The sequence below is a fragment of the Rattus norvegicus genome, chromosome 5 (assembly GCF_036323735.1).
Source record: "Rattus norvegicus strain BN/NHsdMcwi chromosome 5, GRCr8, whole genome shotgun sequence".
NCBI lineage: Eukaryota > Metazoa > Chordata > Mammalia > Rodentia > Muridae > Rattus > Rattus norvegicus.
The window spans coordinates 158,810,365-158,837,196 of NC_086023.1; the positions used below are offsets into that span (position 1 = coordinate 158,810,365).

The 26,832-nt window shown below is 53.1% G+C and overlaps 1 protein-coding gene and 1 long non-coding RNA gene across 10 annotated transcripts; one reads left to right on the forward strand and one right to left on the reverse strand.

Moving 5' to 3' along the window:
- LOC108351054 (uncharacterized) lies at positions 1 to 14,249 on the reverse strand. 5 transcript variants are annotated; one of them, XR_010066716.1, is made up of 4 exons: positions 14,078 to 14,249; positions 8,882 to 9,000; positions 7,779 to 7,971; positions 1 to 807 (listed from the first exon to the last, which is right to left on the reverse strand). It is a non-coding gene; the product is annotated as an uncharacterized LOC108351054 (long non-coding RNA). The 5 variants fall into 5 exon arrangements; XR_005505077.2 differs by lacking the exon at positions 7,779 to 7,971 and having other exon boundaries at positions 14,078 to 14,244; XR_010066718.1 differs by lacking the exons at positions 7,779 to 7,971; positions 14,078 to 14,249 and adding an exon at positions 12,247 to 12,500.
- Arhgef19 (Rho guanine nucleotide exchange factor 19) lies at positions 8,476 to 26,832 on the forward strand. 5 transcript variants are annotated; one of them, NM_001108692.1, is made up of 18 exons: positions 8,668 to 8,936; positions 9,706 to 9,818; positions 14,101 to 14,247; positions 15,407 to 15,850; positions 16,189 to 16,473; positions 16,607 to 16,715; positions 16,783 to 16,859; positions 17,057 to 17,319; positions 18,170 to 18,330; positions 18,411 to 18,563; positions 18,722 to 18,851; positions 19,194 to 19,268; positions 19,355 to 19,444; positions 19,579 to 19,739; positions 23,731 to 23,889; positions 24,136 to 24,215; positions 25,612 to 25,716; positions 26,006 to 26,832. In NM_001108692.1, the coding sequence occupies exons 2-18, from the start codon at positions 9,749 to 9,751 to the stop codon at positions 26,161 to 26,163; spliced, it is 2,667 nt and encodes an 888-aa protein (NP_001102162.1). In that variant the 5' UTR covers positions 8,668 to 8,936; positions 9,706 to 9,748; the 3' UTR covers positions 26,164 to 26,832. The 5 variants fall into 5 exon arrangements, with proteins under 5 accessions (XP_008762492.1, NP_001102162.1, XP_008762494.1 ...); XM_008764270.4 differs by lacking the exon at positions 14,101 to 14,247 and having other exon boundaries at positions 8,476 to 8,936; positions 26,006 to 26,775; XM_008764272.4 differs by lacking the exons at positions 8,668 to 8,936; positions 9,706 to 9,818; positions 14,101 to 14,247 and adding an exon at positions 11,794 to 12,278 and having other exon boundaries at positions 26,006 to 26,775.

Genomic DNA, 26,832 nt, shown 5'->3' on the forward strand with positions numbered 1-26,832 from the left:
TTTTTTTTTATTTTTTTAAAGATTTATTTTATTTATTATATATAAGTACACTGTAGCTGTCTTCAGATACAGAGGGCATCGGATCTCTTTACAGATGGTTGTGAGCCACCATGTGGTTGCTGGGAATTGAACTGATGACCTCTGGAAGAGCAGTCGGGTGCTCTTAACCGCTGAGCCATCTCTCCAGCCCTTAAACCTTATTTTTAATGATGGTTCTAAAACACTTTAACGTCCCATGTAGCTTGCCACGTACCAGAGGTAGCAGTAAAGAAAAGATACGGGTGAGGTGGGGCATGGCGGGTGGAGAGTGGACCTGTTTAGAAAGGTTCTTTGGAGCAACTCCTGTCCATGTTGCCTGGAAATCGGCAGTTCAGTTCACAGGTCAGCAACAACACCTTGATCCACTCGCAAACATTTCATGGATACACCAGCAGTCCAGTTCGGTAGAGTCGGGTTAGCAAACAGGAATGAGCAGCAGTGGCACTACCTAGCAGATACAGCCAGGCTTTAGCCTCAGCTCCAGTCAGCAGGAGGGACCCAGAGGGACACCAGGAGAAATTCTCAGCTGTGCCTCTCTCCAGGAAGCAAGGATCAGCCAAGACTTGGGACCCACAAGCATTGCACAGCTAGCTTGTACCAGCAGGCCCAGCTCTGTCTCTGTCATCACTCCGTGGAGTCCTATTTATACCCTCCAAGCATCACGTGTCCTCCACGTGCCTTGCCTCAGCACGTGCATCCAATCAGCTCGCGTCCTTGGAAGTGGCAACGAACTGCAGCACACCACCAGAATTTTGGGGGCATTTCTCTCTGTGGAGAGAAACAGAACTCAACAACAAACGGTCTCTGCTCTCACGATTGGCATCACACACACACACACACACACACACACACACACACACACACACACACACACACACACACACACACACACACACACACACGTACCTGACAAACAGAGCTCAACAACCCATGTAAGGCGGACCAACACGTGAGTGTTGTTAGCAAGGAGTCCTTCATCACGTGTCCTTTCACGTGCTTGCTTTAGCAGAACGTCCTCTCGTCCTCTCTCCTGCATCTGTTCCAGCGAAATGTTCCTTCACGAGTCTGCCTTAGCCTTTCACCTGTGTCCACTTTTTTTTTTTTTTTTTTTTGTGGTTCTTTTTTTCAGAGCTGGGGACCGAACCCAGGGCCTTGTGCTTCCTAGGCAAGCGCTCTACCACTGAGCTAAATCCCCAGCCCCACCTGTGTCCACTTTAACAAAGCATTCCTTCACGTGTCTGCCACAGCAAAACGCCGTCCAACCGACTTTCCAAAGAACCCTCAAGTTTCCACTTCAGGTAACAACCACTTCCTTGTAGTGTCTGCCCCTGCAAAGGATTCCCTAGGCAGGAACTACTCACATCTACGGTTCTCGGCTCCATCAGTACACAGACCTTATCTGGTGTGTGCACTGAGGGATAGCCAGTGTCTGCTGCAGACTTGTGCAAAGTCAACTAACACTCACTAACCTTTCTGCTCATCCATCCATCCTCATATCCACCAACCATCTAACGAGATTTTTATCTGCTCAGTGGTTCACCCATTCCCCTCATCCACCCACCCACTATCCACCCTTAAAGAGATTTACTATTTGCCTGCTCTGTCCGGCTGCCTACTTACCTGCCTCCTGCCCAGTCATATACTATTTCTCGAGTCCTTTGCACATGCCCATCAAATTGTCTATTTCTCTGTTTACCCACCTCTTGGTCAACTCATTCACTAACCCCCACACCCACTTATCTATCCCAGTATCTACCCATCTATCTCTCAACTCACCCATCCACGTAGCCATCCATCTACCTACCATCCATTCACCCATCCAGTTCCTCCACCGATCTACCTAACTGCCCACCATCCACCCATCCTTTCATTTATGTACCCATTCATCCATCCACAGACTCATAAGTAGTCCTCAGGAGACAAGCTGTACAAAACCAAAGACGAGGCCAGGTGTAGCGGTGTAGGGGTGTAGCGGTGTATGGGTGTAGCGGTGTAGGGGTGTAGCGGTGTATGGGTGTAGCGGTGTATGGGTGTAGCGGTGTAGCGGCGTATGGGTGTAGTGGTGTATGGGTGTAGTGGTGTATGGGTGTAGTGGTGTATGGCATTAGTGCTAGCATGAAGGAGGCAGACACAGGCAGATCTGTAGGAATTTGAAGCCAGCTCGGTTTACATAGCAAGGGTCAGGCTAGCCAGGGCTGCATAGTGAGACCCATCTAAAAACAACACCCAAACCTGAAACAAAGATGGCTCTGATCAGGCTGGAGAGGTGGCTCAATGGTTAAGAGCACTGACTGTGCTTCCAGAGGCCCTGAGTTCAAATCCCAGCAACCACATGGTGGCTCACAACCACCTGTAATGGGATCCGATGCCCTCTTCTGGTGTGTCTGAAGACAGCTACAGTGTACTCATATATAATAAATAAATAAATCTTAAAAAAAAAAAAAAAGACTGAGGCATTGGTCTCTCTACCGGGGGTGTTTGGTGTTGCTTTCTGCTGCTCTTCCTGCAGGAGTGCCCACTGCTCTGACTACACTGACGGCCTAGGACTCTGAACAGGCCTGAAGGAACCCTATTACCCACAACGCAGTCACCCTGCCCCCATACACACCCGCTTTGCTGCAATACTCTTCATAGACTGAAGGTTTGGGTCCTTCACTCCTCTTGGTGTCAGGACCCTAATATCCCACCCTCCTCTACAAAAGCCCTCCCAGATGCTACAAATCTTCCCACAGATGACTTTTCTGGTGTGTACCATTTTACTATGGTCTTCTCAGCATCACTGAATCCCGTGCTGGAAATTCTATGTACCTGGGGCAATGGGGCCAGGAATACTCGTCTGGGCTCTAGGTGGGCATCCTCTAGCTCCTCCCAGTCTTCCAGTGGATAGGTCCACGTAACAGCCCAGCCCTCCACATAGGCTGGGAGTTTGCCACCAGCTGCATCACACTTAAGCTTGGACCAGCCAGGTCCACACCACCGTGACTGCATAGTTCTCCAGATAAGAATGTGTGAGTATCTAGTGTGGTGGAGCACGCCTTTAATCCCAGCACTTGGGAGGTAGAGACAGGCGGATCCCTTAGGCTACAGAGTGAGTGCCGGGACAGTCAGACGGTCGGACAGTCGGACAGTCGGGGTTACAGAGAAATCCCGTTTCAAACAAAACAAAAGAAAAAGGAGTTTGTGAAGCTGTGAGTGCCAGAGCTGTCTTCTTGCCCAATGGGAACGGGGAGCACCGGGGCAGGACAACCCGCGGCTCCTGCTTTGGCTGGCCTTAGGGGATGGTGTTCTCCCTGCGCGTATGTCTGTGTGAGGGTGTTGGAGCTCCTGGGACCTACAGGCAGTTATGAGCGGCCATGCAGGTGCTGGGAATTGAAACCAGGCCCTCTTCATCACCAAGCCATCTCTCCAGCTCCAATTTTGTGGCATTTTTCAAAGTTGGGGTGAGGATAGTCCTTACCCTCAAAGATGCAGTCTGAGAGTTTCCTGCACTGTAACATGGCAGCCCATTGCTAGGAAGTTGTGGTCCCCACCTCTCCATTTCCTCCTTTTTCCCTGAGGGTAGGGACAGAAACACTCACACACAGATACACACACCACACACACACACACACCACACACACACCACACACACATACACCACACACACACACACACCACACACACACACATACACCACACACACACACACCACACACACACACACATATACCACACATATACACACACCACACGCACACACCACACACACACCACACACACACTACACACACCCACACACACACACCACATACACACACATACACACCATACACACACCATACACACACATATAAATACACACCACACATACACACACACATACATACACACCACACACACATACACTTCACATATATACACACAACACACACATAAACACCACACACACATACACACACACCACACACATACACACCACACATACACATACACCACACACATACACACACACCACACACACTACACACCACACACACATACACATGCACCACACACACACATACCACACACACCACACACACTACACACATTACACACCACACACATACACACACACACCACACATACATACATACACCACACACACACACCACACATACATACACATACCACACACATACACACACACACACACACACACACACCACACACTCAGAGCTGTTTGAGTTCATCACTCTCTTCTGAGGGAGCCAGCCTGCAGTACATCCTGGACTTTTCATACTGAGCTATCCAGAAAGGGCCTCCAGAAGTGACTCAGAAACGGTTCTTTCCTTACAGGAACCTCTGGTGTTTAATGGGGACTGGTCAGGAGCCATAGCTGGTGGAAATCCCAGGAGATACTGTTGCAATGCAATTGCCACTGTGATTGGCAGGGTGGAAGGAAAGTCCCCTAAAGAGCCAGACTGCATCATCTGGCACCACAAATGTGCCTTCGGTCACAGGCTGGAGTAGATACAGGCCACCTTCTCTGCAGATCTGTGTAGGGAAGGGCCTCCTGGGTATTGGAGTGCTTGGGAGTCCTCCACTCAGCCCTGTCAACAGGGCTAACTCTTTCTTCCCCTCCCTCCCCAAGGCTCACTCAGTAGCCAGATGACAGCGCCAGCAAGGAGAGTCAGCTATGCAGTCCTAAGCCGATGTGTCTACCAGGAAGGGTGTCCCTGAGAGCATCACAGGAGAAAGAAGTATTGACTAAAAGCCTAGGGACAGGGCCACAAGTTTCAGCCCTGACTGGCAGGCAGTGTGGCTTTACCTCTCTTTGAGCCGGTTTCCTCACAGTGGGAGGAGTAGGAGCAGCAACACCTCTGTACCTCCTAAACAGGGAGGAATTTTTTTAAAGATTTATTTATTTATTTATTTATTTATTTATTTATTTATTTATTTATTTATTGTGTTAAGTACACTGTCGCTGTCCTCAGACACACCAGAAGAGAGCATCAGATTCCATTACAGATGGTTGTGAGCCACCATGTGGTTGCTGGGATTTGAACTCAGGAAGAGCAGCCAGTGCTCTAACCGCTGAGCCATCTCTCCAGCCTAGGGAGGAGTTGATAGCTTCCAGTCTTCTATTACTCTTTTGGGAAGAGGTTGAGTTACAGAGATGAAAATGCACTGGGTCCTGGGGCATTATGCAAAGAGCCCAACTGCAGAGACCCAGGGGCTGCATTTGAGTCCTGGCTTCAGCACTCTCAATTTCTGGGGACTTAGGCAGGACTGCTAGGCCTCAGGTGCCTCCTCTGTAATGGGGGACTAATTGTGGTGCCTACTTTGAAGGGACTTAGGGGAATCACAGTGGCAATTCCTGGCACAGGCTACTGTGACACCATTATCTGGCTTCTCTACGCTGGGAGCTGTCACAGCTTTGGGTCTCTCAGGTGGCTCACAAGCAGCGACTGTGGGACAACTATGACGTCACTGAGTATGAGGGCTTTTTGATGGAAGCCTAGAGATGGCTGAGCAGTGGCCTGGTCATGTGACATATGCTGGTCATGTGACATATGTGTGTGCCTCTCTGTGTGTGTTCATGTGTGTATGTATGTGTTTGTGTGCCTCTGTGTGTGCATGTCTGCCTGTATGTATGTATATATGTATGTATGTATGTATGTATGTATGTAATGTGTATGCACACGTGCCTCTATGTGTGTGTGTGTCAAGTGCACATGTGTGCAAGCCAGACACTTTCCTCCTCTCACACCTATTCTAGGGCAGCCGTCCTGACTCTGCCCATGCAGCAGCTGGGTGGAAATCTAACTGGAGGCCAACAGCCTAGAGGGCACAGGGCATCCAGATTAGGCCGATCCAGATGGAGACCTTGACCTACCTACCCTTTGGTCTTGGTGAACTGATGGAGGAAGGGAAATAGACAGTGGAGGAGGCGGAGGCTGAGATTGGGGGAGGGGCTATAGACTAGGGAACTGGTAGTGGGGTGTGGTCACATACAATTTTTTTTTTCTTGGTTCTTTTTTTTCGGAGCTGGGGACCGAACCCAGGGCCTCGCGCTTGCTAGGCAAGCGCTCTACCACTGAGCTAAATCCCCAACCCCGGTCACATACAATTTTAATCCCAGCACTCGGGTGGCAGAGGCAGGTGGATTTATGAGTTGGAGGCCAACCTGGGCATTCCAGGTCAGCCAGGGTCACATAGTGAGATCCTCTTAAAAAAAAAAAAAGAAAGAAAAGAAAAAAAGAAAAGAAAGAAAGAAAAGAAAAGGAAAGGAAAGACAGGAATGGAAAATTGGGGGCTGAAGAGAAGGCTCTGAGGTTAAGAGCACTGGCTGCTCTTCCAGAGGACTCAGGTTGGATTCCCAACATCCACATGGCTGTCAGTAACCCACCGCAAACAAGCACAGCTTTTCTGTTTTTCCTTTAAAATATGGTTCATTTATTCAATATTTTCAATTTTGCTTGTGTGCTTCTTAGTAATTAAGGCATCCCACATGATGGGTAAGCATTTATACCACAACCCCGGCTATTTTTTTAAATGTATTCTTTGAGAATTTTACACAATATATTTTGATTATATTCTTTCCCCTCCCTCATTCCTCCCAGAACCTTTCCTCTCTTCCTCCCTACCCACCAAAATTCACATTCTTTCTCTCTCTTAAAAAACAGAACTAGTGGGCTGGGGATTTAGCTCAGTGGTAGAGCGCTTACCTAAGAAGCGCAAGGCCCTGGGTTCGGTTCCCAGCTCCGGAAAAAAAAGAACCAAAAAAAAAAAAAAAAAAAAACCAGAACTAGTGGGTTGGGGATTAAGCTCAGTGGTAGAGCTCTTGCCTAGCAACCGCAAGGCCCTGGGTTTGGTCCCCAGCTCCAAAAAAAAGAAACAAACAAACAAACAAACAAACAAAAAACAGAACTAGCAGGCTGGAGAGATGGCTCAGTGGTAAAGAACACTGACTGTTCTACCTAGAAGTCCTGAGTTCAAATCCTGGCAACCACATGGTGGCTCACAACCATCTGCAATGGGCTCTGATGCCCTCTTCTGGTGTGTCTGAAGACAGCTACAGTATATTTATATATAATAAATAAAATAATATAAAAATTTAAGAACAAAAATGAAAATAGAACAAGCAGTTGGCCAGTTAGCTCAGCTGGTTAGAGCGTGGTGTTAATAACTCCAAGGTCGTGGGTTCTATCCCCATACGGTCCAAAGCCTGAGATTTTGAGGGCTGGAGCGATGGCTCAGCAGTTAAGAGCACTGACTGCTCTTCCAGAGGTCCTGAGTTCAATTCCCAGTAACCACATGGTGGCTCACAACCGTCGTTAATGGGATCTGATGCCCCCTCTTCTGGTGTGTCTGAAGACAGCTACAGTGTTCTCTCTCTCTCTCTCTCTCTCTCTCTCTCTCTCTCTCTCTCTCACACACACACACACACACACACACACACACACACACATAGACACACACAACAGAGCAAGCTGAGGTAGTGGTGGAAGCGGAGGTGGCGGTGCACGCTTTTAATCCCAGCACTCAGGAGGCAGGCAGCGGCTCTGTGAGTTCCAGGCCAGCCTGGTCTACAGAGTTCCAGGCAAGCCAGCGCTACAGCTACACAGAGTCATCCTGTTTCAAAACGAACAAGACCTTGGAGTTAGATTTGTGTTGGCCAACTCTTTCTGAGCTCTTGAGTGTGGTTGACCCACCCGATGTCACTCCAATGATGAAAACCGATTTCCCCTCTCCCTCCAGTACCAGTTGCCAGTCACCTCTTGGTGAGGAGTGGGGATGTGTGCCCACTTTACCCTCTGCACGATGGGGTTTTGATCTGGCTTGAGCTTGTGCAGGTGTTATGCGTGTTGTCACAGTCATAGGTGCGTCTCCTTGTCGAGTCTGGAAACTTCAGTTTCCTTCGGATTCCTCTACCGTCTCTGGCTCTTACAGCCTCTCTACCCCACTCTCCTGGAGGGTATGAGAAACATCTCCCATTTAGGGCTGAGTGCCCCTAAGTCTCTCAGAGAGCTGTGGGGCTCCGTTAATTCCCCCCCTCCCCCGTCTACTTCTAGAAGCTTCTCTGATGAGGGTTGAACGATGCGCTGATCTATGGGGACAGCAGTATGTCGTTAGGAGTCGATGTATTGCTACGAGGAGCATATATTTACACCGGGATAGGGAATGAGATGTGTAGGATTGGTCCCTGAAGGCCGTCCCTCCAGCTGCTGGCCACGCCCCCGGTACCAGTAAGAACTCACACAGCCAGCTGAGTGGATTTGCCAGCCTCCCGCTGGTGCCTGTGCCCTTCACCTGGCTCTGATCCAGAGCAACTACACACACACACACCCTGCAGGTGGAAGACCCACTAGGCACGGAGGAGGGTGGGGAGCGACTGTAGGGACACTGTGCTAAACCTGGGTGAGACCAGACCTGCCTGGGAGAGGGCAGTGTGCTAAGTCCGGGAGGGGTGAAGCATGCCCCGGGGTGCAGAGCGTGCCTGGGAGGGCCAAGTGCTAAAGCCTAGGTAGGGCGGGGCCTGCCTTGGAAGGGTGCTGAGCCTAGAAGGCGGGGTCTGAAGGGGGCGGGGATGCTGAGTCTGGAATAGGGGGTAGGGGCTGGGTGATGAGCCTGAGAGGGGAGGAGGTGCTGAGCGTGGAAGAGGAGGAGCGTGAGCCTGGATGGGGTGAGGCTCTGTCTACAGTGGAAGAACCTAGCTGGAACCGCAGGAAGCTGAGTCTGTTTAGTACACAGCTGATCAGAGTCGGCTGGGTTGAAGCCGCAGGACCAACTTCTAAGGGAGGGAAGGGCAGGAGTGCAGAGCCCGGAGTCCACATCCGAGACCCCTAAGTCAAAGACATTTCAACTACCCTCAACTCACCCTCAACTACTGGAAAAATGCTGGCCACGCATCTGGCTTCGTCATCCCCTTGGAGGTAGGCTGAGCGTCTGTGTGGGATTTGCAAACGTCGTTGAGTTCAGACTCCGACCCGGGCCAGCCTGCGGTAGAAGGAGATTTAGAAGGTCAATGTGAATGTTCATTGTCAAGGATCCAGAGAGGCGGCTCAGCAGTTGAGAGAGCTGGCTGCTCTTGTGAGGATCTGGGTTAGGTTCCCAACACCCACATGGTGATTCACGACTCTCTCTGTCTCCAGTTTTCCACGGGACCCGAAGCCCTTCTCTGACTTTTGTAGGTACCAAGCATGCACGTGGTGACAGTAATGCATACAAGCAAACATTCGTACGATGTAAAAGAAATCGTATTTAAGTTTTTATTTTATTAATTTTTATGTGCATGAGTGTTTTGCTGCATGTTCACCACATGTGTGCCTAGTACCCACAGGGACCAAAAAAGGGGCGTCAGATTCCCTAGAACTGGAGTTATAGACAGTTGTAAGGCACCATCTGGGTGCTAGGAACATAACCCGGGTCCGCTGCACGAGTTCTCTTAACCACCGAACCATCTCTCCAAAGCCAAATAAATATTTTTCAAAAAATTTATTGCCAAGCTGCGAGCTTGTTAGCAAGCCCTCAGAAGGTAGAAACAAAGCAGTCACGGGTTCAAAGTCATCCTTGGCTATAAAACGAGCTCAAGGTCAGCCTGGACTGCACAGTAAGTTTGAAGCCAGCCTAAGCTACATATGAGACTCTGTCTGGACAAAACCAAACAAAAAGATTAATCGTTCTCTGGTCCCCTTTCCCCAGTTCCTTCTGATCTCCCTGCCTTTGGCAGCCTGGCTCCAGTGGAATGTGCCCGCTGTGGTACCTACCAAGTTCAAGGAGAGGTCCTGGCGGTCCACCAAGACGCGCTGCTTTAGGTCAGTAAGACTTCGGACTCTGGCCCCACCCACATCTGGATGACCACGCCTCCTAACCTGTCCCCACGCCCTTACTCCTCCCTTTCAAGCCTTGTCCACTGGGGTGGAGCGGGGATTGGTCAGGTTCCCTACAATAGTCCAGCCCTCGGCATTCTCCATTTTACCTCTAACTCTCAGGGGGCCAGGGAAGCATCTCTGCTCAGGAGAGCCTGCTCCACCTGACTCGGTGCGACAGAGGCAAAATCTCCTGAGCTTTTTTCTAGGGCTCCCACCTTGCTCCCGACTCCTCTGGTTTCCAGCGAGGGGTCAGGGCAGTGGCTCTTGGGAGGAATAAAACGGTTGGTGTGTTTTCCTCCACATCATCTTCTTCTTCCTGCTCTCTGTGTCATGTTGACACAACTCTGTCTCCTCCACTCACTCTGAGCAGTGTGTCTTCTCACAGCGTAATGGTCCTTAGGCGGAGTAGAGGACACCGCTTTGAACTAAAGTCATCAGTGAGAAGCTAAAGAACCCGCTCTGAGGGAGGGTTCACTGGGGTCTGGGTATGAAGCTTAGCAGGGCCTATGATATAGGAAAAGTAGGGGAGGGGTTTAGCTAGGGGCCTGGAGATTGACACTGGGATGGTAGAGTGCTCACCCACCAAACAAGAGGTTCTGAGTTCAAGCCCCAACACTGTAAACTGGGTGTGGCGGTGCTCACTGTAATCCCAGCATTCAAAAGGCAGAGACAGAGAATCCGCTCTCCAATGATTGTCCTCGCCCACAGATCAAATTTGGGGGTGTGCTGGGGGCAAAGGATGTTGACGGTACTTAGGTCAGCTGAGCATCTCCCAGCAAGACAAGCCTGGGTTTCAATACGTTTCTTTTTTTATTTTTTTCTCTCTTTTTTGCTGACTTATTCACTTTTATTTATTTATTTTTAAAGATTTATTTATTTATTATATATGAGTACACTGTAGCTGTCTTCAGACACACCAGAAGAGGGCATCAGATCTCATTACAGATGGTTGTGAGCCACCATGTGGTTGCCGGGATTTGAACTCAGGACCTCTGGAAGAGCAGTCAGTGCTCTTAACCACTGAGCCATCTCTCCAGCCCCGACTTATTCACTTTTATTTATTTTTTGTGTATGTGTATTTTGCCTGCACATCTATAAGCATATGTACCACATACCAGGAGAAGGTGTCAGATCCCCCTGACACTGGATTTACACATGGTTGTGAGCTGCCGTTTGGGTACCGGGGGACCGAGTCTGGCTCTTCTGCAAAAGCAGCAAGTGTTTCCTAACCACTGAGCCATCTCTCCAGCCCCCTGGTCATCGTTCTTGTTAATGTAAAAATGCCCCTAGAACCTTGGCTTCACCATCTGGAGGAGGTGAGGGGACCTCGCAGATGGGAGAGCGCTCGTGTCTAGGGGCACAAGCCTCATGTACTCATCTGCTAAATGGTAGACCGCACAGTGTGAGCTTCAGAGGGTGGTGATGCACAGTAGGTGGACACATGCACTCGAAGTGCTTTGCACATAGGAAATGTACGGGCTTTTAACACTGTGAGCTTCATCCTTGCACCCACCCTCCATATTCCTGGGAGCTGCATCTGCTTGCCAATTGCGAGGTGCTCCCGCGCATGGCAGGTGGCACTGGGAGGAAGCAGCTTTTCCCGACGGGCTCTGCAAAGTCGTCTGCTACCCTGATGCCCCTACAGAGGCTTCCTTGACCTCAGCTGTGCTGTTGACCTTGCTAAAACTCCCTGTGGGCTGCTCTCTACGTGAAGGTTTCCCCGGGGACCCAGCTGCTGGAGACCTAAGCGCTGGTCATTCCAGCAGGAAAGGGACATTGGTGGGGAGTGGCCACGCTGTCGCCGAGACAGATCGATAACTTTCAAGACTGACCTCTGTCCCCCCCAGAGCCATGCAGCTGAGTGCTCCTACTTTACGGATGTGGTTCACGGGGTGGTGGGGTGGGGGAGGGGAGGTCTCAAGAGCCCTGAGAAGGGGTTCTAGATTTGGAAATTCCTCTGCAAAGCTTCCAGGATGTCCTCCACTCCCACAAAGTCCCCGCCCCTACCTAGGCTTTGGGAAGCTCCAGAGAGAGGTGGCCCACCTTCCAGGAGCAGAACCCAGCTAACCCCATCTTTAGGCAGCTGTCTGGGGTCCCTCTGAGCCTCTGCAAGGCATAGGACTCCCATTGTTCCAGCCCCCTCTTGTACCTGACTGGCCAAACCGGTTCTGGGGAAGGGGGGCGGGGAGCAGGCACGTTGAGACAGCCGCCTGCCTCTGCAAGGCTCCCGCACCCTCGCCTCCCCCCTCCCTGCCCCACACAATACCCAAGAGCTTGCATTGCCCAGCATTGGAGCCATGCTGACATAGCCCTCTGAGGACTTGGCCACAACCCCATTGCCCCCAGGGTGGCCTGGAGCCCTGGACTGTACCAGCATCTTGACGGAGGAGCTCCCCGGCTGAGGTAGGGCCCTGGGTCAGCAACCGTCCTCCCTTTCCTGTGTCCCGAGGGAGTCCTTTGTGCTGCCTGCCTGCTGCTTCTGGCTCCGATCCATTCTTGCCTTCCTGGAGTTTGCTTGGCTTGGAACCCCCTTTCTGGCCGTGACCTCCAACTAGGTTTTGTCCCTTAAGAAGCAAGGGATTCTGGCAGGGCGTCTGTTACTCTGAGCAGGCAGCCAAAGGGCACTGAGCAGGGAGGGAGAGCTGGGTACCAGGGCGGAAGGTGCTGTCCCAGACAACAGCAGTGCCAAGGGGATGCTCTACCCAGCTTGCTAGGCAGGCCAATTGCCCTCCCCAACTAGGAGAGACCATTCCTTGGCCTCTGCCAATCCTTCTCACCCTGCAGAGACACCTATGACATGGGTTTCTTAGAGGAGGCTTCTGGGGGGGGGGGGCTTAGGGTCACCTGACACATGAGGACACCGAAGCCCCTGGATGGGTTTATAATTCGCTGAAAGCCACATGGCTGGTCAGTGTCAACACAGGACCTCAAACCTGGTTTCCAGAGGGACCCTTGCCTCAAGAGCACTAGTCTGTCCTGGGATCACATCTAGGGTACCCAGCCACCTGAAGTCAGTAGTCCCTGAGGCTTTTCGTTTTTCTATTATCAGAGACGTGCTAACAGTATTAAACCCAGCTCGGAACCCGAAACACCAATACCAGTGCTGGGTGGTCTGCATCCCGAAAAGCTACTGCATCCCAGCTTGACCGGTCACTCCCATGTCCCCTTCCTAGGGCTCTGCTTGGCTTGGAATCCACTTCCCGCCATGACCTTACCCCCGCCTGAGCACAGTGGAGACAGAACCCCCTGATACCCGCTACCCATCCCCTGCCAAATTTCTTTATCCTGTATTCCGTATTCCAGAAAGCCCCTAGCTCCTTCAGCCTTCTCCTCTGAGGTCTTAATTGAGATGCTTCTGCCCTAAGTGCTGGTGTTTTGCTTATTTAGCCTTATAAATCATGGGGGGGGGGGCTTCTAGGTCAGAGTATGTACTTAGACCTAAAGGAGACCTGTGTGCTGGACTGAAGATAACTGTGCCCTCTTCTACCTGCTCCTACTAATGGCTGCTGCCCCAAGCCATCCTCCACCAAAGACTGAGGAGATAACACTCAGGGGACTACCTAGCAATGCCAAGGCTCACCATGCCCTGCACCAGGGGCATCTCCTGTGCATTGCTGTTAATGCCTGTATTAGCGTTAGGAAGTGGTGCGAGCTCTCCTACTTTATACTGGGTGACTTACCCAGATGAGCATTTATAGACTTCAGGGACAACAGCAAGGAAAGGAGTGAGGTACAGTTGTTGTTTTGGGGAGATCTCCTGAGGAAGAGCCAGCCTTTCCCTACCTCTCCACCTCAAGCTGGGAGAAAAAGCTGAGGTGCAACTGTCCTCTACCGGATCCGCCCTGATGCTGTCTCTGGTTCTGGTTCTGGTTCAGGTCCTTGAGGGCTTGAGACTTGTAACAGTGAGCTGAGACCTCCTCCAGGAAGCCTTCCTGGCATAGTGAGACTGGGCTGGGCCCAGCCCCTTTCTGTGTTAGCGCCTGTGGTTTGCTTCATGCCAACTTAGATTCTAACAGCTTTTGTTTTTCGGCTCTCCCACCAGACTGGCAACCCCACTGAGCTATTTCACCCCTCTCTGCCCCTCCGCATCAGTCTCCCTGTTTTGTTTGTTTTCTGGACTTCCCATCTGCCTGAGTATCTGGACCAGTCTAAGATTCGAGGTGTCTCAGCCTCAGCCTGTCCCCAGGTCTCAAGTGTCTCACCCTCTGTGGTTTCTCTTCTTCAGAGTCGGTTCCTAAGCTGTTGTCTCTAAGGCCGCCATTTCTTTGGGTCTCCCTCTTATTTCTGCCAGACTGGGCACTGCCCCTTTGGCCCCAGGGGCCTCTGCAGGGGTCCTCGCTGCCCAGGCTGTCCACAGCACAGCCAGGCAAGTGTGGGCCCCCGCCCAGCCCCAGCCCGCTGCCTGCTCCCTCCCTCTTGCCTCACCACAGGGTTTGATGAATCAAACTCTTTGTCTGAGTGGGATCTCCCCCAGCCAGCTGGGCAGAGACAGGGCTTCCCCTGCCGGAGCAGGCAGGCTGCAGCAGCAGCAGCTTCAACTGAAGAGGTGAGGGGCAAGAGAGAGACCACAGAGGGCCTGGGGCAGAAGCTTAAGGGTCTTGGACCTCTGGGCTCATCATCCTGCCCTGGGGTGCTGGCACACTGCCTGGGGGTGGCGTCCTGCCCGGAAACGGCCCATTCCGCCTGGCTTGAGCTAGTGTCTGGGAGCTGGAATGGGGAGAAGCCCCTCAGTCATCCCAAACTGGGGATTGGGCATCTCTCTGCTCTTTCCTGGGAGGGACTAATCTGGGTGGTGGCCTGCCTGCCAGTCTGTGACCCTCCCAGCCAGCTTGGCAAGGCTGTAGGCATCACTCAGCATGAAGGCCTCAAGTCTGGGTATGGAAGGGGGTGGATAACTAACCTCAGAACAAGACACTGGGGGCCGTGTGTATCTACATCCTGGTATGTGCCTACATGCCTGGAACCTGTGTATGTGTGTGTGTGTGTGTGTGTGTGTGTGTGTGTGTGTGTGTGTGTGTGTGTGACTGAGAGAAAACATCCAAGCCTGTGTAACAAAACAAAACAAAAAGTATGTGACTGTGTATCCGAGTTTGACATGTTTCAAGTTATCTATGCAACTCCGTATGTCAGAAGAAAATGTGTGTCTGTGTGCTGGAACATAAATTTGTGTGACAATGTATGTTATCTGTATGTCTGGTCACATGTCAATGCGTTAGAGAATATACAAGGCAGCTAAAAACACAGATTTGGGAGATGTGATACCTATGGGAGACTCCTGGCTCTGTCATTCAGCGCTCTCCTCACCTACAGCATTAGTTCCTTAGGTCGGTCGATGTAGATTAAATGAGATGCTATGTGGTGGCTTCCTCATGTAATCAGTGCTGATTAATATTGGCATGTACTAAGTAGGCACTCGAGTGTATCTGCGTATTGTGCATGTACAAGTGGGTCTGCGCAGGCCTCCAGGACATGGTGGCTCACTGGCCCTCCCTGTTGTACTGCATTTGGGTCTGACACCTTCTCCCCTGCAGGCCCGGGAGGGTGGCAGAGGAAAGGAGGAATGGACTGTGGACCACCTGCAACCCTCCAGCCTCACCTGGCTGGACCACCTGGCACTGCCCGTCGCCCAGTAGCCGTGTGCCAGCAAGAGAGCCTGTCCTTTGTGGAGCTGCCCACCCTGCACCCTCCAAGCCCAGTGTGTGTGGACCTCTTTCCCATTACTCCAGAGGAGCTACAAGCCCCTGGTAGCCGCTGGTCCCTGGCGACCCCTGCCCCTCTCCAAGGACTGTTATGGCCGACATCCTCAGGAGGCCCAGATACCCATATCTCCACCACTGGAGGAATGAGGCCCAGCAGGGCTGGCAGCTGGCCTCACTGTCCTGGTGCCCAGCCCCCAACTCTGGTGGGACCCTGGAGTTCTCAGCATATGCAGCCCCAACGAAGGGCCAGCCACGGTGGCTCAGAGAAGTCAGCCTGTGAGTCACCCTGGTGGGGGGGGGGTGGGCCCTTTAGGGCAGCTAGGGGAGGAACTGGGTGGCTCTTTTTGAACCCTTTAAACTCCAGAATGTCCCAAAAGGCAGGGGACAAGGGCAAGATGGCTCATGGGCCCAAGTGACTTGCCAATATTACATAACTAGTCTGGCAGCCCCGATTTCCCTCAACCCTTGCCCTCTGCAATCAGGCCCTCTCTATGTGAAGCTCTTGTGGTCTCATTGCTCTGGGGACCTTATTTTGATGCCCAGGGTCATGCCGCCACAACGAGGATGGGACAGACTGCAGTGGGTGACAGGTGTTATTTTATCCCCACCCCTAGGGCGCAAGATGCAGGTGTATCATAACGAAGAGGCCACAGGCGGCACAGAGCCCCCCATGGGCCTTCTGGAGACTGGCCAGGCTGTTCAAGGGCAGGCTCTGTGTGCGCAAGAGCCCCGGCCACAGGAACTTTCTGGGAACACCAGAGGGGGCCTTGAGGCACAGGAGAGAAGACGTTTCTCGGCCTCAGAGCTGATGACTAGGCTGCATTCTTCTCTCCGTTTGGGGCGCAGCACGGCCCCTAGAGCTCTGACCTCGGGCTCAGGTGCTGGAGTCATCCGGGAAGGTACCAGCTATCCTCCGGGCTCTGAGGGTGGGCAGGGCACAGTCTACCAACCCATGTTAACATCTTCAGGTGAGCAGCGAGGTGCTCCGTGTTGTTCTCTGGATCGCCCAACCCCAGCTCTTGCTTTCTGTAGGGAAACTGCCCGGGAGGGAACCCCGAAGAGCCGAGACGAGGATGGACAGTGTGTCCCTGCCAGCACCCGTCGATCTAAATGAGGTCCAGGGTGGTCTGGTGGAGCCCAGGTACCTACCTCTCTCCTGGGGCTCGGGTTGGGAAGGGATGCAGGGAGATCCTGACGCCCTTTCCTAGGTTGGACACGAACGACAAGCCGACTCAAGATACCAACAGTGCCACTGAGCGACGCCAGTCCCGTTTCCTCCTTAACTGTACGTACGGAGATGCTAAGAGGGGATCTGGGGAGACAGGGCTGGCGAGGTTGTAAACTGGGAGTATTGGAGGGAAGAACAGTGTGCGAGGGAGAGAATTGCACTTCTAGGGACCAGCAGGTGGGATGGCGTGCAGTTGGTGCCCAATTAGTGTTCCTGGCAAGGGTAAATGAGCTCCCGCTCCCCGCCCCGCCCAGCTGTCCTCTACCAGGAGTACAGCGACGTGGCCAGCGCGCGCGAATTGCGGCGGCAGCAGCGCGAGGAGGAGGGCCCCGGGGACGGGGCGGAGGGCGCGGAGGAGGGGCCCGGGCCACCGCGCGCCAACCTCTCCCCGAGCAGCTCTTTCCGCGCGCAGCGCTCGACGCGAGGCTCCACCTTCTCGCTGTGGCAGGACATCCCCGACGTGCGCGGCAGCGGCGTCCTGGCCACGCTGAGCCTGCGCGACTGCAAACTGCAGGAGGTGAGGGGCGGGGCTAGAGGAAGTAGATGGGGGAATTCAAGAGGAATAAGGGGGCTGTCAAGGCGGAGAAGGGGTTGGAGAAGAAAAAGACTCAGGAGCCTGGAGGGGAAGCCAGTAGACAGGGCGGACGGGCGGAGCCTAGAATAGGGCGAGGCCTGAAGCAGGTGATGGGACCCGCGGGGAGGTGAGGGGCTATCAACTTGCAGGGTGGGTCAGTGGTGGGGGACAGACTTGGGAAGGAAAGGCAAGCCACAAAGCCCGGAGAACTAGACGGGAGGGTCTAAATCGGAGGGAGGAGCCTATGACAGGGGCCTAGCCAGACGTACTTGATCCAGTGGCTCAGACGGACTCAGGGACGGTCAAAGCCCAAAGGGTGGGTAAGATGTGTTGGGAAAATAAGACTCCCCCAAGCTAGTTGTGATGTCAGGTGGGGATCAAAGGAGCAGGGCCAAGCGCAGATGATTAGGGGAGATTAGTAGGAGTGAGGCTATCAAAGTGGAGAACGGGGGTGGGGGGTGGGGGGAGGACCTGGGAAAGTAAGGGTCCTGTAAGCCTTAGGGGGAAGCCAAGGGAGAGGGCGGGATCCAGGACAGGGCCAGCAACACAGGGGCGGGGCTATAGACCACACCCTCGCTGGTTGGTGGTGGGGCTAAAGACAGAGGCGGGGCGTAGCGGAGTGCCTGGATCGGAGCAGGCCCTTAGGGAAAGACCTACCGTAACGGAGTTGTCAGCAGGCAGTTTAGGGTGTGCCCGAGCCCCACCTGGCGCCAGATTATCCGAAGGCGACTTGAAATCCTGGTCCTGGGTGGCCTGACTCTGTTCTGATCACCTGGCCTCCACCCTCCCTCAGGCCAAATTTGAGCTGATTACCTCGGAGGCCTCCTACATCCATAGCCTGTCGGTGGCCGTGGGTCACTTCTTAGGTTCCGTGGAGCTGAGCGAGTGTCTGGGGACTCAGGACAAACAGTGGCTATTTTCCAAACTCCCCGAGGTCAAGAGCACCAGTGAGAGGTGAGGGGAGTGACCTGGGCTGTCTGAGCGGGGACAGAGGTCTGTGGTGGTCCTGTCCTTGACCTCGACTCTTCGGGCAGATTTCTTCACGACCTGGAACAGCGTCTGGAGGCCGACGTGCTGCGCTTCAGCGTCTGTGATGTGGTTCTGCACCACTGCCCCGCCTTCCGCCGGGTCTACCTGCCCTACGTCACCAACCAGGCCTATCAGGAGCGCACCTACCAGCGCCTGCTGTAGGAGGGGCTCTGCGGTGGGGGGGGCTTGGGCAGGTGTAGGAGCGGAGGACTGGGTGAGGCAGGATCAGTCTGCCAGACTAGGGCTTCTGGGAAGAAGTTCTACGTCTGGGATAAGGGAGACCCACCAGTGACAGCGCACCCTGCCCACTGTCCAGCCTAGAGAACCCCAAGTTCCCCGGCATCCTGGCTCGCTTAGAGGAGTCTCCTGTGTGCCAGCGGCTGCCTCTCACCTCATTCCTCATCCTACCGTTCCAGAGGGTCACCCGCCTCAAGATGCTGGTGGAGGTAGGGGTTGGTCTGGAATCTTTGGTCCGTCACGTTTCCAGCGTGTGCTTTTGTTGCTACCTCGTTTTTCTTCCTTTATTAGCATATATTAATTGCGCATAATAGGTCTCATTGTAATATTTCATACATATCCAGGTCATACTCAAACCTTCCTCTTGTCCCCCTCCCACTGGCGCCCTTCCTCTTCCCGGGCGACTCTCCTCCTCTCTTGTCTTTTCTGTGTGTGATCCAATGAGTTTCAATACGACGGCTTACGGGGACTCGAGGGAGGGGTCATTTACTCGTGGACACCCTGCAAGTGACTCCAGCATTCAAGAAAATGTCTCTTTCCTCTCCCACCAGAACATCTTGAAGCGCACGACACCGGGCTCCCAAGATGAGGACATGGCTACCAAGGCCTTCAGTGCACTAAAGGAGGTGAGCCCAGGGGCTAGCGCTGTGGGTTTCTGAGGGTCTCCTCTTCCCTTAGCGGGGACTCAAATAAGGCCCCACCTCTCTCGCAGCTGGTGCAGGAATGCAACGCAAGCGTGCAGTCCATGAAGAGGACCGAGGAGCTCATTCACCTGAGTAAGAAGATCCACTTCGAGGGCAAGGTAAGAGAAGGCAATCCTCCTGCCTCTGGGGTAGGGGGTAGTTAGTGACTGCCCCTGGCCTCCTCTCTCTGCTCTGGACTCCCCCAGCATCCCCTGCTTCATCTGCCCTCCCCATTGTCCACCCCTCTCTCCAGATCTTCCCGCTGATCTCACAGGCCCGCTGGCTGGTACGGCACGGGGAGCTGGTGGAGCTGGCCCCGCTGCCCGCCGCACCACCAGCCAAGCTGAAGCTGTCCAGCAAGGCTGTGTACCTTCACCTCTTCAATGACTGCCTGCTGCTGTCCCGGAGGAAGGAGTGAGTGGGGGCTGGAGGAGAGGACAGGGAGATGGGAGAGTCCAACTTTTGTCTCCTGGGGTGGACTCCACGTTCCTCAGAGCCTCGGCTGTTCTGAGGCTGAGCTGCAGGGTAGCCTGGGCCTTGGAGACTCTGCAACAAAAGCATTGAGAGGGGCCGATCTGTCAGGCAGAGGTGAAGGGTGCACTGTATGCCGGAGTCTCCACACTGCCTGAGTCTGGGGCACTGAGGAGACACACGGCCGGGCCGAGCTCTGCTGCTAGTTCCGTGAAAGTGAACAGCACCCCTGTGCAGACGCACTGCGTGATCTGTTCCTTTCTGTTCAGAAGATGCCCCCCGGGCAGGTAGGTTCCCTTGTCAGTCTCTAAGTCAGGAGATGGACAGACCCCAGACTCATACCCACTGTCCTGCACACCCTGGCCTCCTCAGTATGGAGAGCTCCCCACAGCTGTGATTTTACTAGTAAGCTGGGTGCAGAGCAAGAGTTAGGGAGACCGGGCTGGAGAGATGGCTCAGTGGTTAGAGCACTGACTGCTCTTCCAGAGGTCCTGAGTTCAATTCTCAGCAACCAGATGGCGGCTCACAACCATCTGTAATGGAATCTGATGCCCTCTTCTGGTGTGTCTGAAGACATCGACAGTGTATTCATGTATATAAATAATTAAATCTAAAAAAAAAAAAAAAAAGTTAAGGAGACCATAAGACTGGAGAAGGGGCAAGAGGGGAGGATATCTTTTGGAAACTGTTTTTAAATTTAGGGTTTTCTTTTTGTCGGTTTTGGTTCTGTGGGGCAGATATTTTGAAACAGGGTTTTTCTATATAGCTCTGACTGTCCTGAAACTCACTCTGGACTGGCTTCAGACTCAGAGATCTGCTTGCCTCTGCCTCTGGCGTGCCAGGATTAAAGACATGCACCATCACTGCCCAGTTCTGGTGGTTTGTTTGTTTGCTTGATTTTCTGTTTCATTCATTGGTTTTTTTCCCTCAAAGATTTATTTATATGTAGCTCTCTTAAGACTCACCAGAAGAGGGCATCGGACCCCATTACAGATGGTTGTGAGCCACCATGTGGTTGCTGGGACTTGAACTCAGGACCTCTGCAAGAGCAGTCAGTGTTCTTAACCACTGAGCCACCTCTCCAGCCCCTCTGGTGTTTTATTTTGTGTGTGTGATGTCACGATGCACATGTAGAGGTTGAAGGGCAAACAGTATGAGCCATTTCTCTTCTTCTACCATGTGGGATCGAACTCAGGTCACCAAGGTTGGTAGGAAGTGCCTTTACCCACTGAGTTTCCCTGCCAGCCAGGGAATCTTGAGCTAAAAGAGAAGTTCATTCCTGAAGGTTCAGTCAGTGAAGTGCCCTTACACTGCTGGGCTGCAGCAGGCTGTGCTGGGTGCTCAGGATGTAAAGCTGTATGAGATTTTTCTATGTCCGTGGGAACCCTAGACCTATGGGACCCTAGATCTATGGAACCCTAGACCTGTGGGACCCTAGACCTGTGGGACCCTAGATCTATGGAACCCTAGACCTGTGGGACCCTAGACCTTTGGAACCCCAGACCTGTGGAACCCTAGACCAGTGGAACCGTAGACCTGTGGGAACCTAGACCTGTGGGACTCTAGACCTGTGGGACCCTAGACCTGTGGGACTCTAGACCTGTGGGACCCTAGACCTGTGGGCATACATCTTGATAACCATGTCACTGGTCACTGGCTTTTTGTTCTTGTTTGTTGTTGAACAGTTTCGTTTTGAGACAGGGTCTTGGCTAGCCTGGAACTCACTATGTAGAACAGGCTAACCTAAGACTCACAGAGATCTGCCTGTCTCTGCCTCCCATGCACTAAGATCAAAGGTGCCCATTGCCAAGCTCCGCCTGCGTTGTTAGTTTTGTTCCTTTGCTGTTTATAAGTCAGGGTCTCGTTCTGGAGTCCACGCTGACCTGAAACTCCCTGCGTAGTCTGGGTTTGTCTCCCACTTAACCACTCTGCCTCGTGGGTGTCTGGATTACAAGCGTGAGCTACCATTTGGTTGGTTTGGGTTGTTTTAATTACACGTCTGTGGGTGGATACGTGCAGGTGCTCTCAGGGGCTAGAGGTACACGGCTGCCCTGGAGCTGAAATTATAGGCGGTTGTTTTAATGGGAAGATATGCTGAGGTAACTCATAGCACGGCCTGAAAATGAGCAAAGTCGCCAGAGGAAAAGACAGGAGCTGGAGTTTTGTTTTGTTTGTTTTGTTTTTTTTTTAAAGATTTATTTATTCATTTATTATATATAAGTACACTGTAGCTGTCTTCAGACACACCAGAAGAGGGCATCGGGTCTCCTTACAGATGGTTGTGAGCCACCATGTGGTTGCTGGGAATTGAACTCAGGACCTCTGGAAGAGCAGTCGGGTGCTCTTAACCGCTGAGCCATCTCTCCAGCCGGTTTGTTTTGTTTTTGAGGCATTGTTTCTCTGTTCTGTTCTGGCTGTACTAAAACTTGCTCTTTAGACCAGGTTGACCTTGAACCCAGATATCCACCTACCTTTGCCTCCTGAGTGCTGGGATCAAAGGCATGCGCCACCACTGCCTGGCTTTTGTTTTTCTTTGGTTAAGATTTATTTTATGTGTATAGCTGTTTTGCCTAAATGTACGTCTGCACACTCCCATGTGGGTGCAATGCCCAAAGAGTCCAAAAGAGGGCACCAAATCCCCTAGATCGAGAGTTACAGACCACTGTGAGTTGCCACATGGGTGTTGGGTTCCGAACCCAGGTCCTCTGGAATAGCGACAAGTGCTCTTAACCACTGAGCCACCTCCCCAGGCCTTGAGCTGGGTTTTGAAGAGTGAGTAAGGAGTTTTGTATAGAGAAGTGATTCGGGAAAGACAGAAGAGTTATGGCAGAACAAGGTGTGCCTGGGGCTGGTGAAGCTGTAGGAGAAAAGACCTCGTGTCAGGGTGGGGCACATGCCATTAGTCGAGGCACTCTGGAGGCAGAGATAGACAGAGGCCAGCCTGGTCTACATAGCAAGGTCCAGGCAAGGAGGGGCTACATAGTGAGATCCTGTTGGTTGCAGACAGACAGACAGACAAGAGAGGCTGAGCTTATTCTGAGGGTAGGGGTGGGATGTGCAGAGGAACATTCTGCTCCTGGCCAGTTTGCAGGGTAGAGTGGTGGGAGAGAGCAGAAACTCTTGTCCAGGTGAGCAGAACTAGCCCAGAGGCGGCAGGCGCTTCAGGACAGACAGTTGGCAGAACAGGAAGGCAAGGGAAAGAGGGGCCTGCTCCCTTTAGTCCAGCGGTTCTCAACTTGGAGGTCACGATCCATTTCGCATCAAACCGCCCTTTCATAGGGGTCACCTAAGACCATCGGGGGAAAAACACAGATCTTTTCATTATGATTCATAGTGGTAGCAAATTAAGGTTATGAAGTAGCATCAAAATGATGTTACGCTTGTGGGTCACCGCCACACGAGGAACTGTATTAAAGGCCGAAGCATTGGGAAAGTTGAGAACCACTGTTCTAGCGTTATGGATGGGGGAGGTAGACATGACGTCGGACCTCCTGCACAGTGCAGTGTTACAGGAGAGGAGGTGGGCCCTGTTTCTGGGCTAGATTAACAAACCCAGGGCCCAGCCCCACCTCCCTGCGCAGGCCCAGCAGCACCTGGCTCTAACTTGATACAAGCCACATGGGAGTCCAGTTGGAGCCAGGAAAGGGTGTGAGAAGACATCGAGAGTGTCCTAGGCGTGGGGGTGTGGTTTCCATTCTCTCCTGCTAGCAGAAACCCAGGCCATTGAACTCATAGCAATCCTCCTGCCTTAGCCTCCTGGATGCCCTGATGGGACCCTTACTGCCAATTGGGGAAATGGTGCCGGGTGAATCCAGGCCTGGATGAGCAAACAAGCCTTCCTTCTCCCTCCATCCGTTCACAGGGTTCTGGGGGTGGCTCAGAGGGTAGCACCCGGGCTCTGTTGACCCTTCCTGCCCTGTCGTCTGTTCTCCAGGCTCGGGAAGTTTGCCGTATTTGTTCATGCCAACATGGCTGAGCTACAGGTTCGAGACCTCAGCCTGAAGCTCCAGGGCATCCCCGGCCATGTATTCCTGCTCAGGCTGCTGCATGGGCAGCGCGCCAGGCACCAGCTGCTGCTGAGGGCACGGACAGAGTAAGTGAACCCTGAGAAAGGCCTTGCTGTACCCACAGAGGCGGAGCGAGGCTGGATGGGAGGGGGCTTGAGGTGGGAGTGGCTAAAGTTGCATGCAGAAGAAGCAGTGGGGTTGGGGCAAAGACCTGGTGCCTTGCTTGTAGCCAAGGCTGTCTGGCTCTAACCCTAGCACTCCCAGCTCTGGTTCCCTACCCTGCTCTGGGCTACCGTAACTTGCCCTTTATAGTCACACCTCCCCCTCCCTAGAAGCGAGAAGCAACGGTGGATTTCGGCCTTGCGTCCATCCAGCCCCCAGGAAGACAAGGAGATCACTTGTGATGGGGAAGGTAGGACCCAGAACTCTCCGGGGTGGCTCTGAAGACTACTGAAGGCTGGGCAGGGGTGCACAGGCACAGGCATGGGCACAGGCACCCCATCTTGCAGACTTTGAGAGATTCGGAGAGGCCAAGTGCCTCCCGACTAGATAGGGCTGGGTCTGGAGCCCAAAGCTGTCTGTGTTGGCTGTGAAGCAAATAGGCCTGGTGTATTGGGGGATGGGGTGCAGCATGATGGTAGTAACAGGGTGGGGGCTCAGCTGGGATGGAGGCCTTGGGTGTGATACGAGGCTGTCAAGCAGGCCTCACCTCAGTGAAAAGGATCTTGGCAGGCAAGGGGCAGTAGGTAGCCCTGGAAGGTGTTTGAGCAGAGACACAGGTCTGAGAGGGGGGAGGCAGACACATTCCTAGCAAGCACATGCCGTGGCTCAGGCCGGGGGAGCAGACTGAAGTTTTGCTCATTTTTTTAACTCCTCATGGAGATCCAGTTAGCTAGGTTCATTGACTTTGTTTTTCCCCATCTCCGGAAACTAAGGCTGAGAAAAGTTAGGTAACTTGCCCAAGGTCACACAGCCAGTTCCTGCCAGGGCTGGGAGTCAGGCCAAGTCTGGTCCCCTCTCTCTCCCTTCCTTTCTTCTTCCCTTTTTCTTTTCTCCCCCCCGCCCCCCGGCTGAGGACCGAACCCAGGGCCTTGTGCTTGCTAGGCAAGCGCTCTACCACTGAGCTAAATCCCCAACCCCTCTTCTTCCCTTTTTCAAACAGAGTCTTGCTGTGTAGCCCAGGATGGCCTTAAATAGCAAACCTCCTACCTCAGTTTCCCTATGTACTGGGATTACAAGTCTGAGCCACCACACCCAGCTCAAACTTGTTTGCAATGTTCCTACCCATCCATCTACTCTGTCACAAAGATCTGAGGGCTGGAATAGGACAGATTCTCTGATTTTGGCGCTGAGTACCACCGAGGCTGAGGACCAGCCTCCTACTCCAGACAGGCAGTCAGCAGAAGCCACTGGGAAATGCCCCTGAGGGTGTAGAGAAGCCCTCCTGGCAGAAGGCATCAGTTGCTTGGGGAACCACAGCGGCCCTATGTGGCTGGAACAAAGCGGGCTGGGGGTGAAGTGGTGTCACGTGAGGCAGTGTGGATCTTGAGGGGTCTTGGGAACTTTAGACACCCAGAGAACTGTTGGGGCATGTGGTGGGCATTTGGGGTTTGTGGGGGAGTCTAGAGGTCAATATAAGGTGTTGCAGTGAGCTGGGGTGGTCAGCACTTTTGGTCAGAGCCTCAAGTTAGGAAAAGTCATTGCCTGGGATGGACAGAGGAGCAACTGCAGCCCCCTCCCCGATCGTCTCTTCCCCACTGCCTCCCACCTCTGATCTGGGGACTCCTGAACCCTCTCTCGGCTTGCAGACCGCCCCCAGGTCCAGTGTGTGAGGACTTACAAGGCCCTGCAGCCCGATGAACTGACCTTGGAGAAAACAGACATCCTAGCAGTGAAGACTAGGACCAGCGATGGTGAGAACCAGGTCTTCCCGAGAGCCCTTTTGAGGGACAGGATGTAGATGACCAACCTGTCACAGGGGAAGGTTATGCAAGTGGAGATCAACCGCAGCATTCGGGAATCTGATTAGACCAGGGGAGGGACTTCCTGCTTGAGAAGAAAGAGTGATGGGGAAGAGTGGGAAATATCCTCATAGAGGTGTGGCCCTTCCCCGGAGCTGACATTATGGTAATGTCACCTGGCCGCATGTTCCATCCAGGGCCTGCCCAGCAGCCCTTCATTGCTGTGTGTGTGTGTTCCTAGGCTGGCTGGAGGGTGTGCGACTGGCCGATGGTGAGAAGGGGTGGGTGCCTCAGGCCCACGTGGAGGAGATCAGCAGCCTCAGCGCTCGACTGCGTAACCTCCGGGAGTACAAGAGGGTCTCCAACGTCAGCAGCAAGCTGGGGGACCCGCCCGCCTGATGCTCCGCTGGGGCCACTCTGGTGCTGGTGGGCTTCTGTGTGTCTGAGGGCCGCAGGGTGGCAACGGTTCTGTAAATACACTCTGGCTGCCTCTGCTCAGTCTGAGCGGGGCGGGCCTTCTCATGGGCTGCCCCATCAGGAGGGCACTGGTTGTTCCTGCTGTCACTCGTCCCAAGGGCAGAGGGGCTGCCCCAACCTGCTACTTTCCCCTCCAAGTAGCAAGTGTCAGATCCAAGCAGGCTTGAATATTAAAGTGACTCCGTGAGTTTCTGTAGTTGCCTCTTGTGGCCTGTGCCAAGAAAGCACCACCAGCTGGGGGGTAGCCTTGAAACTATTAAAGCATAGCTCAGAGGCCAGGCTCTCAAATCGGCCTCCTGGGCTGGGCTCCAGGTGGAGGTGATGCTGGGCCCCATCTGGGTCTCAGGAGAAAATCGCTTGTTGCCTCTGTGTACTTGGTGGTTGCCAGTGAGCTGCACTTGCAGACAAATCCCAGTCCTACTGTGTGTCCTCTGTCTGCCCGGGACTGTGAGCCTATGGCTTCATTTGGAGTCTCCCCCACCCACCCTCAACCATCTCCCCATCACAGTCCTGGAAAAAACATCGACAAACATACTTCTTCCGTGTTTTCTTGTTTTGTTTTGCTTATTTGTTTAAAAACCTTTTTAAATG

Excerpts from the sequence above, each read along its gene's own strand:
- Arhgef19 (NM_001108692.1), top strand. The coding sequence starts at position 9,749 with ATGTGCCCGCTGTGGTACCTACCAAGTTCAAGGAGAGGTCCTGGCGGT. Across the intron at positions 15,851-16,188 it reads TGGCTCAGAGAAGTCAGCCT|GGCGCAAGATGCAGGTGTAT; the intron begins GTGAGTCACCCT and ends CCCCACCCCTAG. Across the intron at positions 16,860-17,056 it reads GTCCCGTTTCCTCCTTAACT|CTGTCCTCTACCAGGAGTAC; the intron begins GTACGTACGGAG and ends CGCCCCGCCCAG.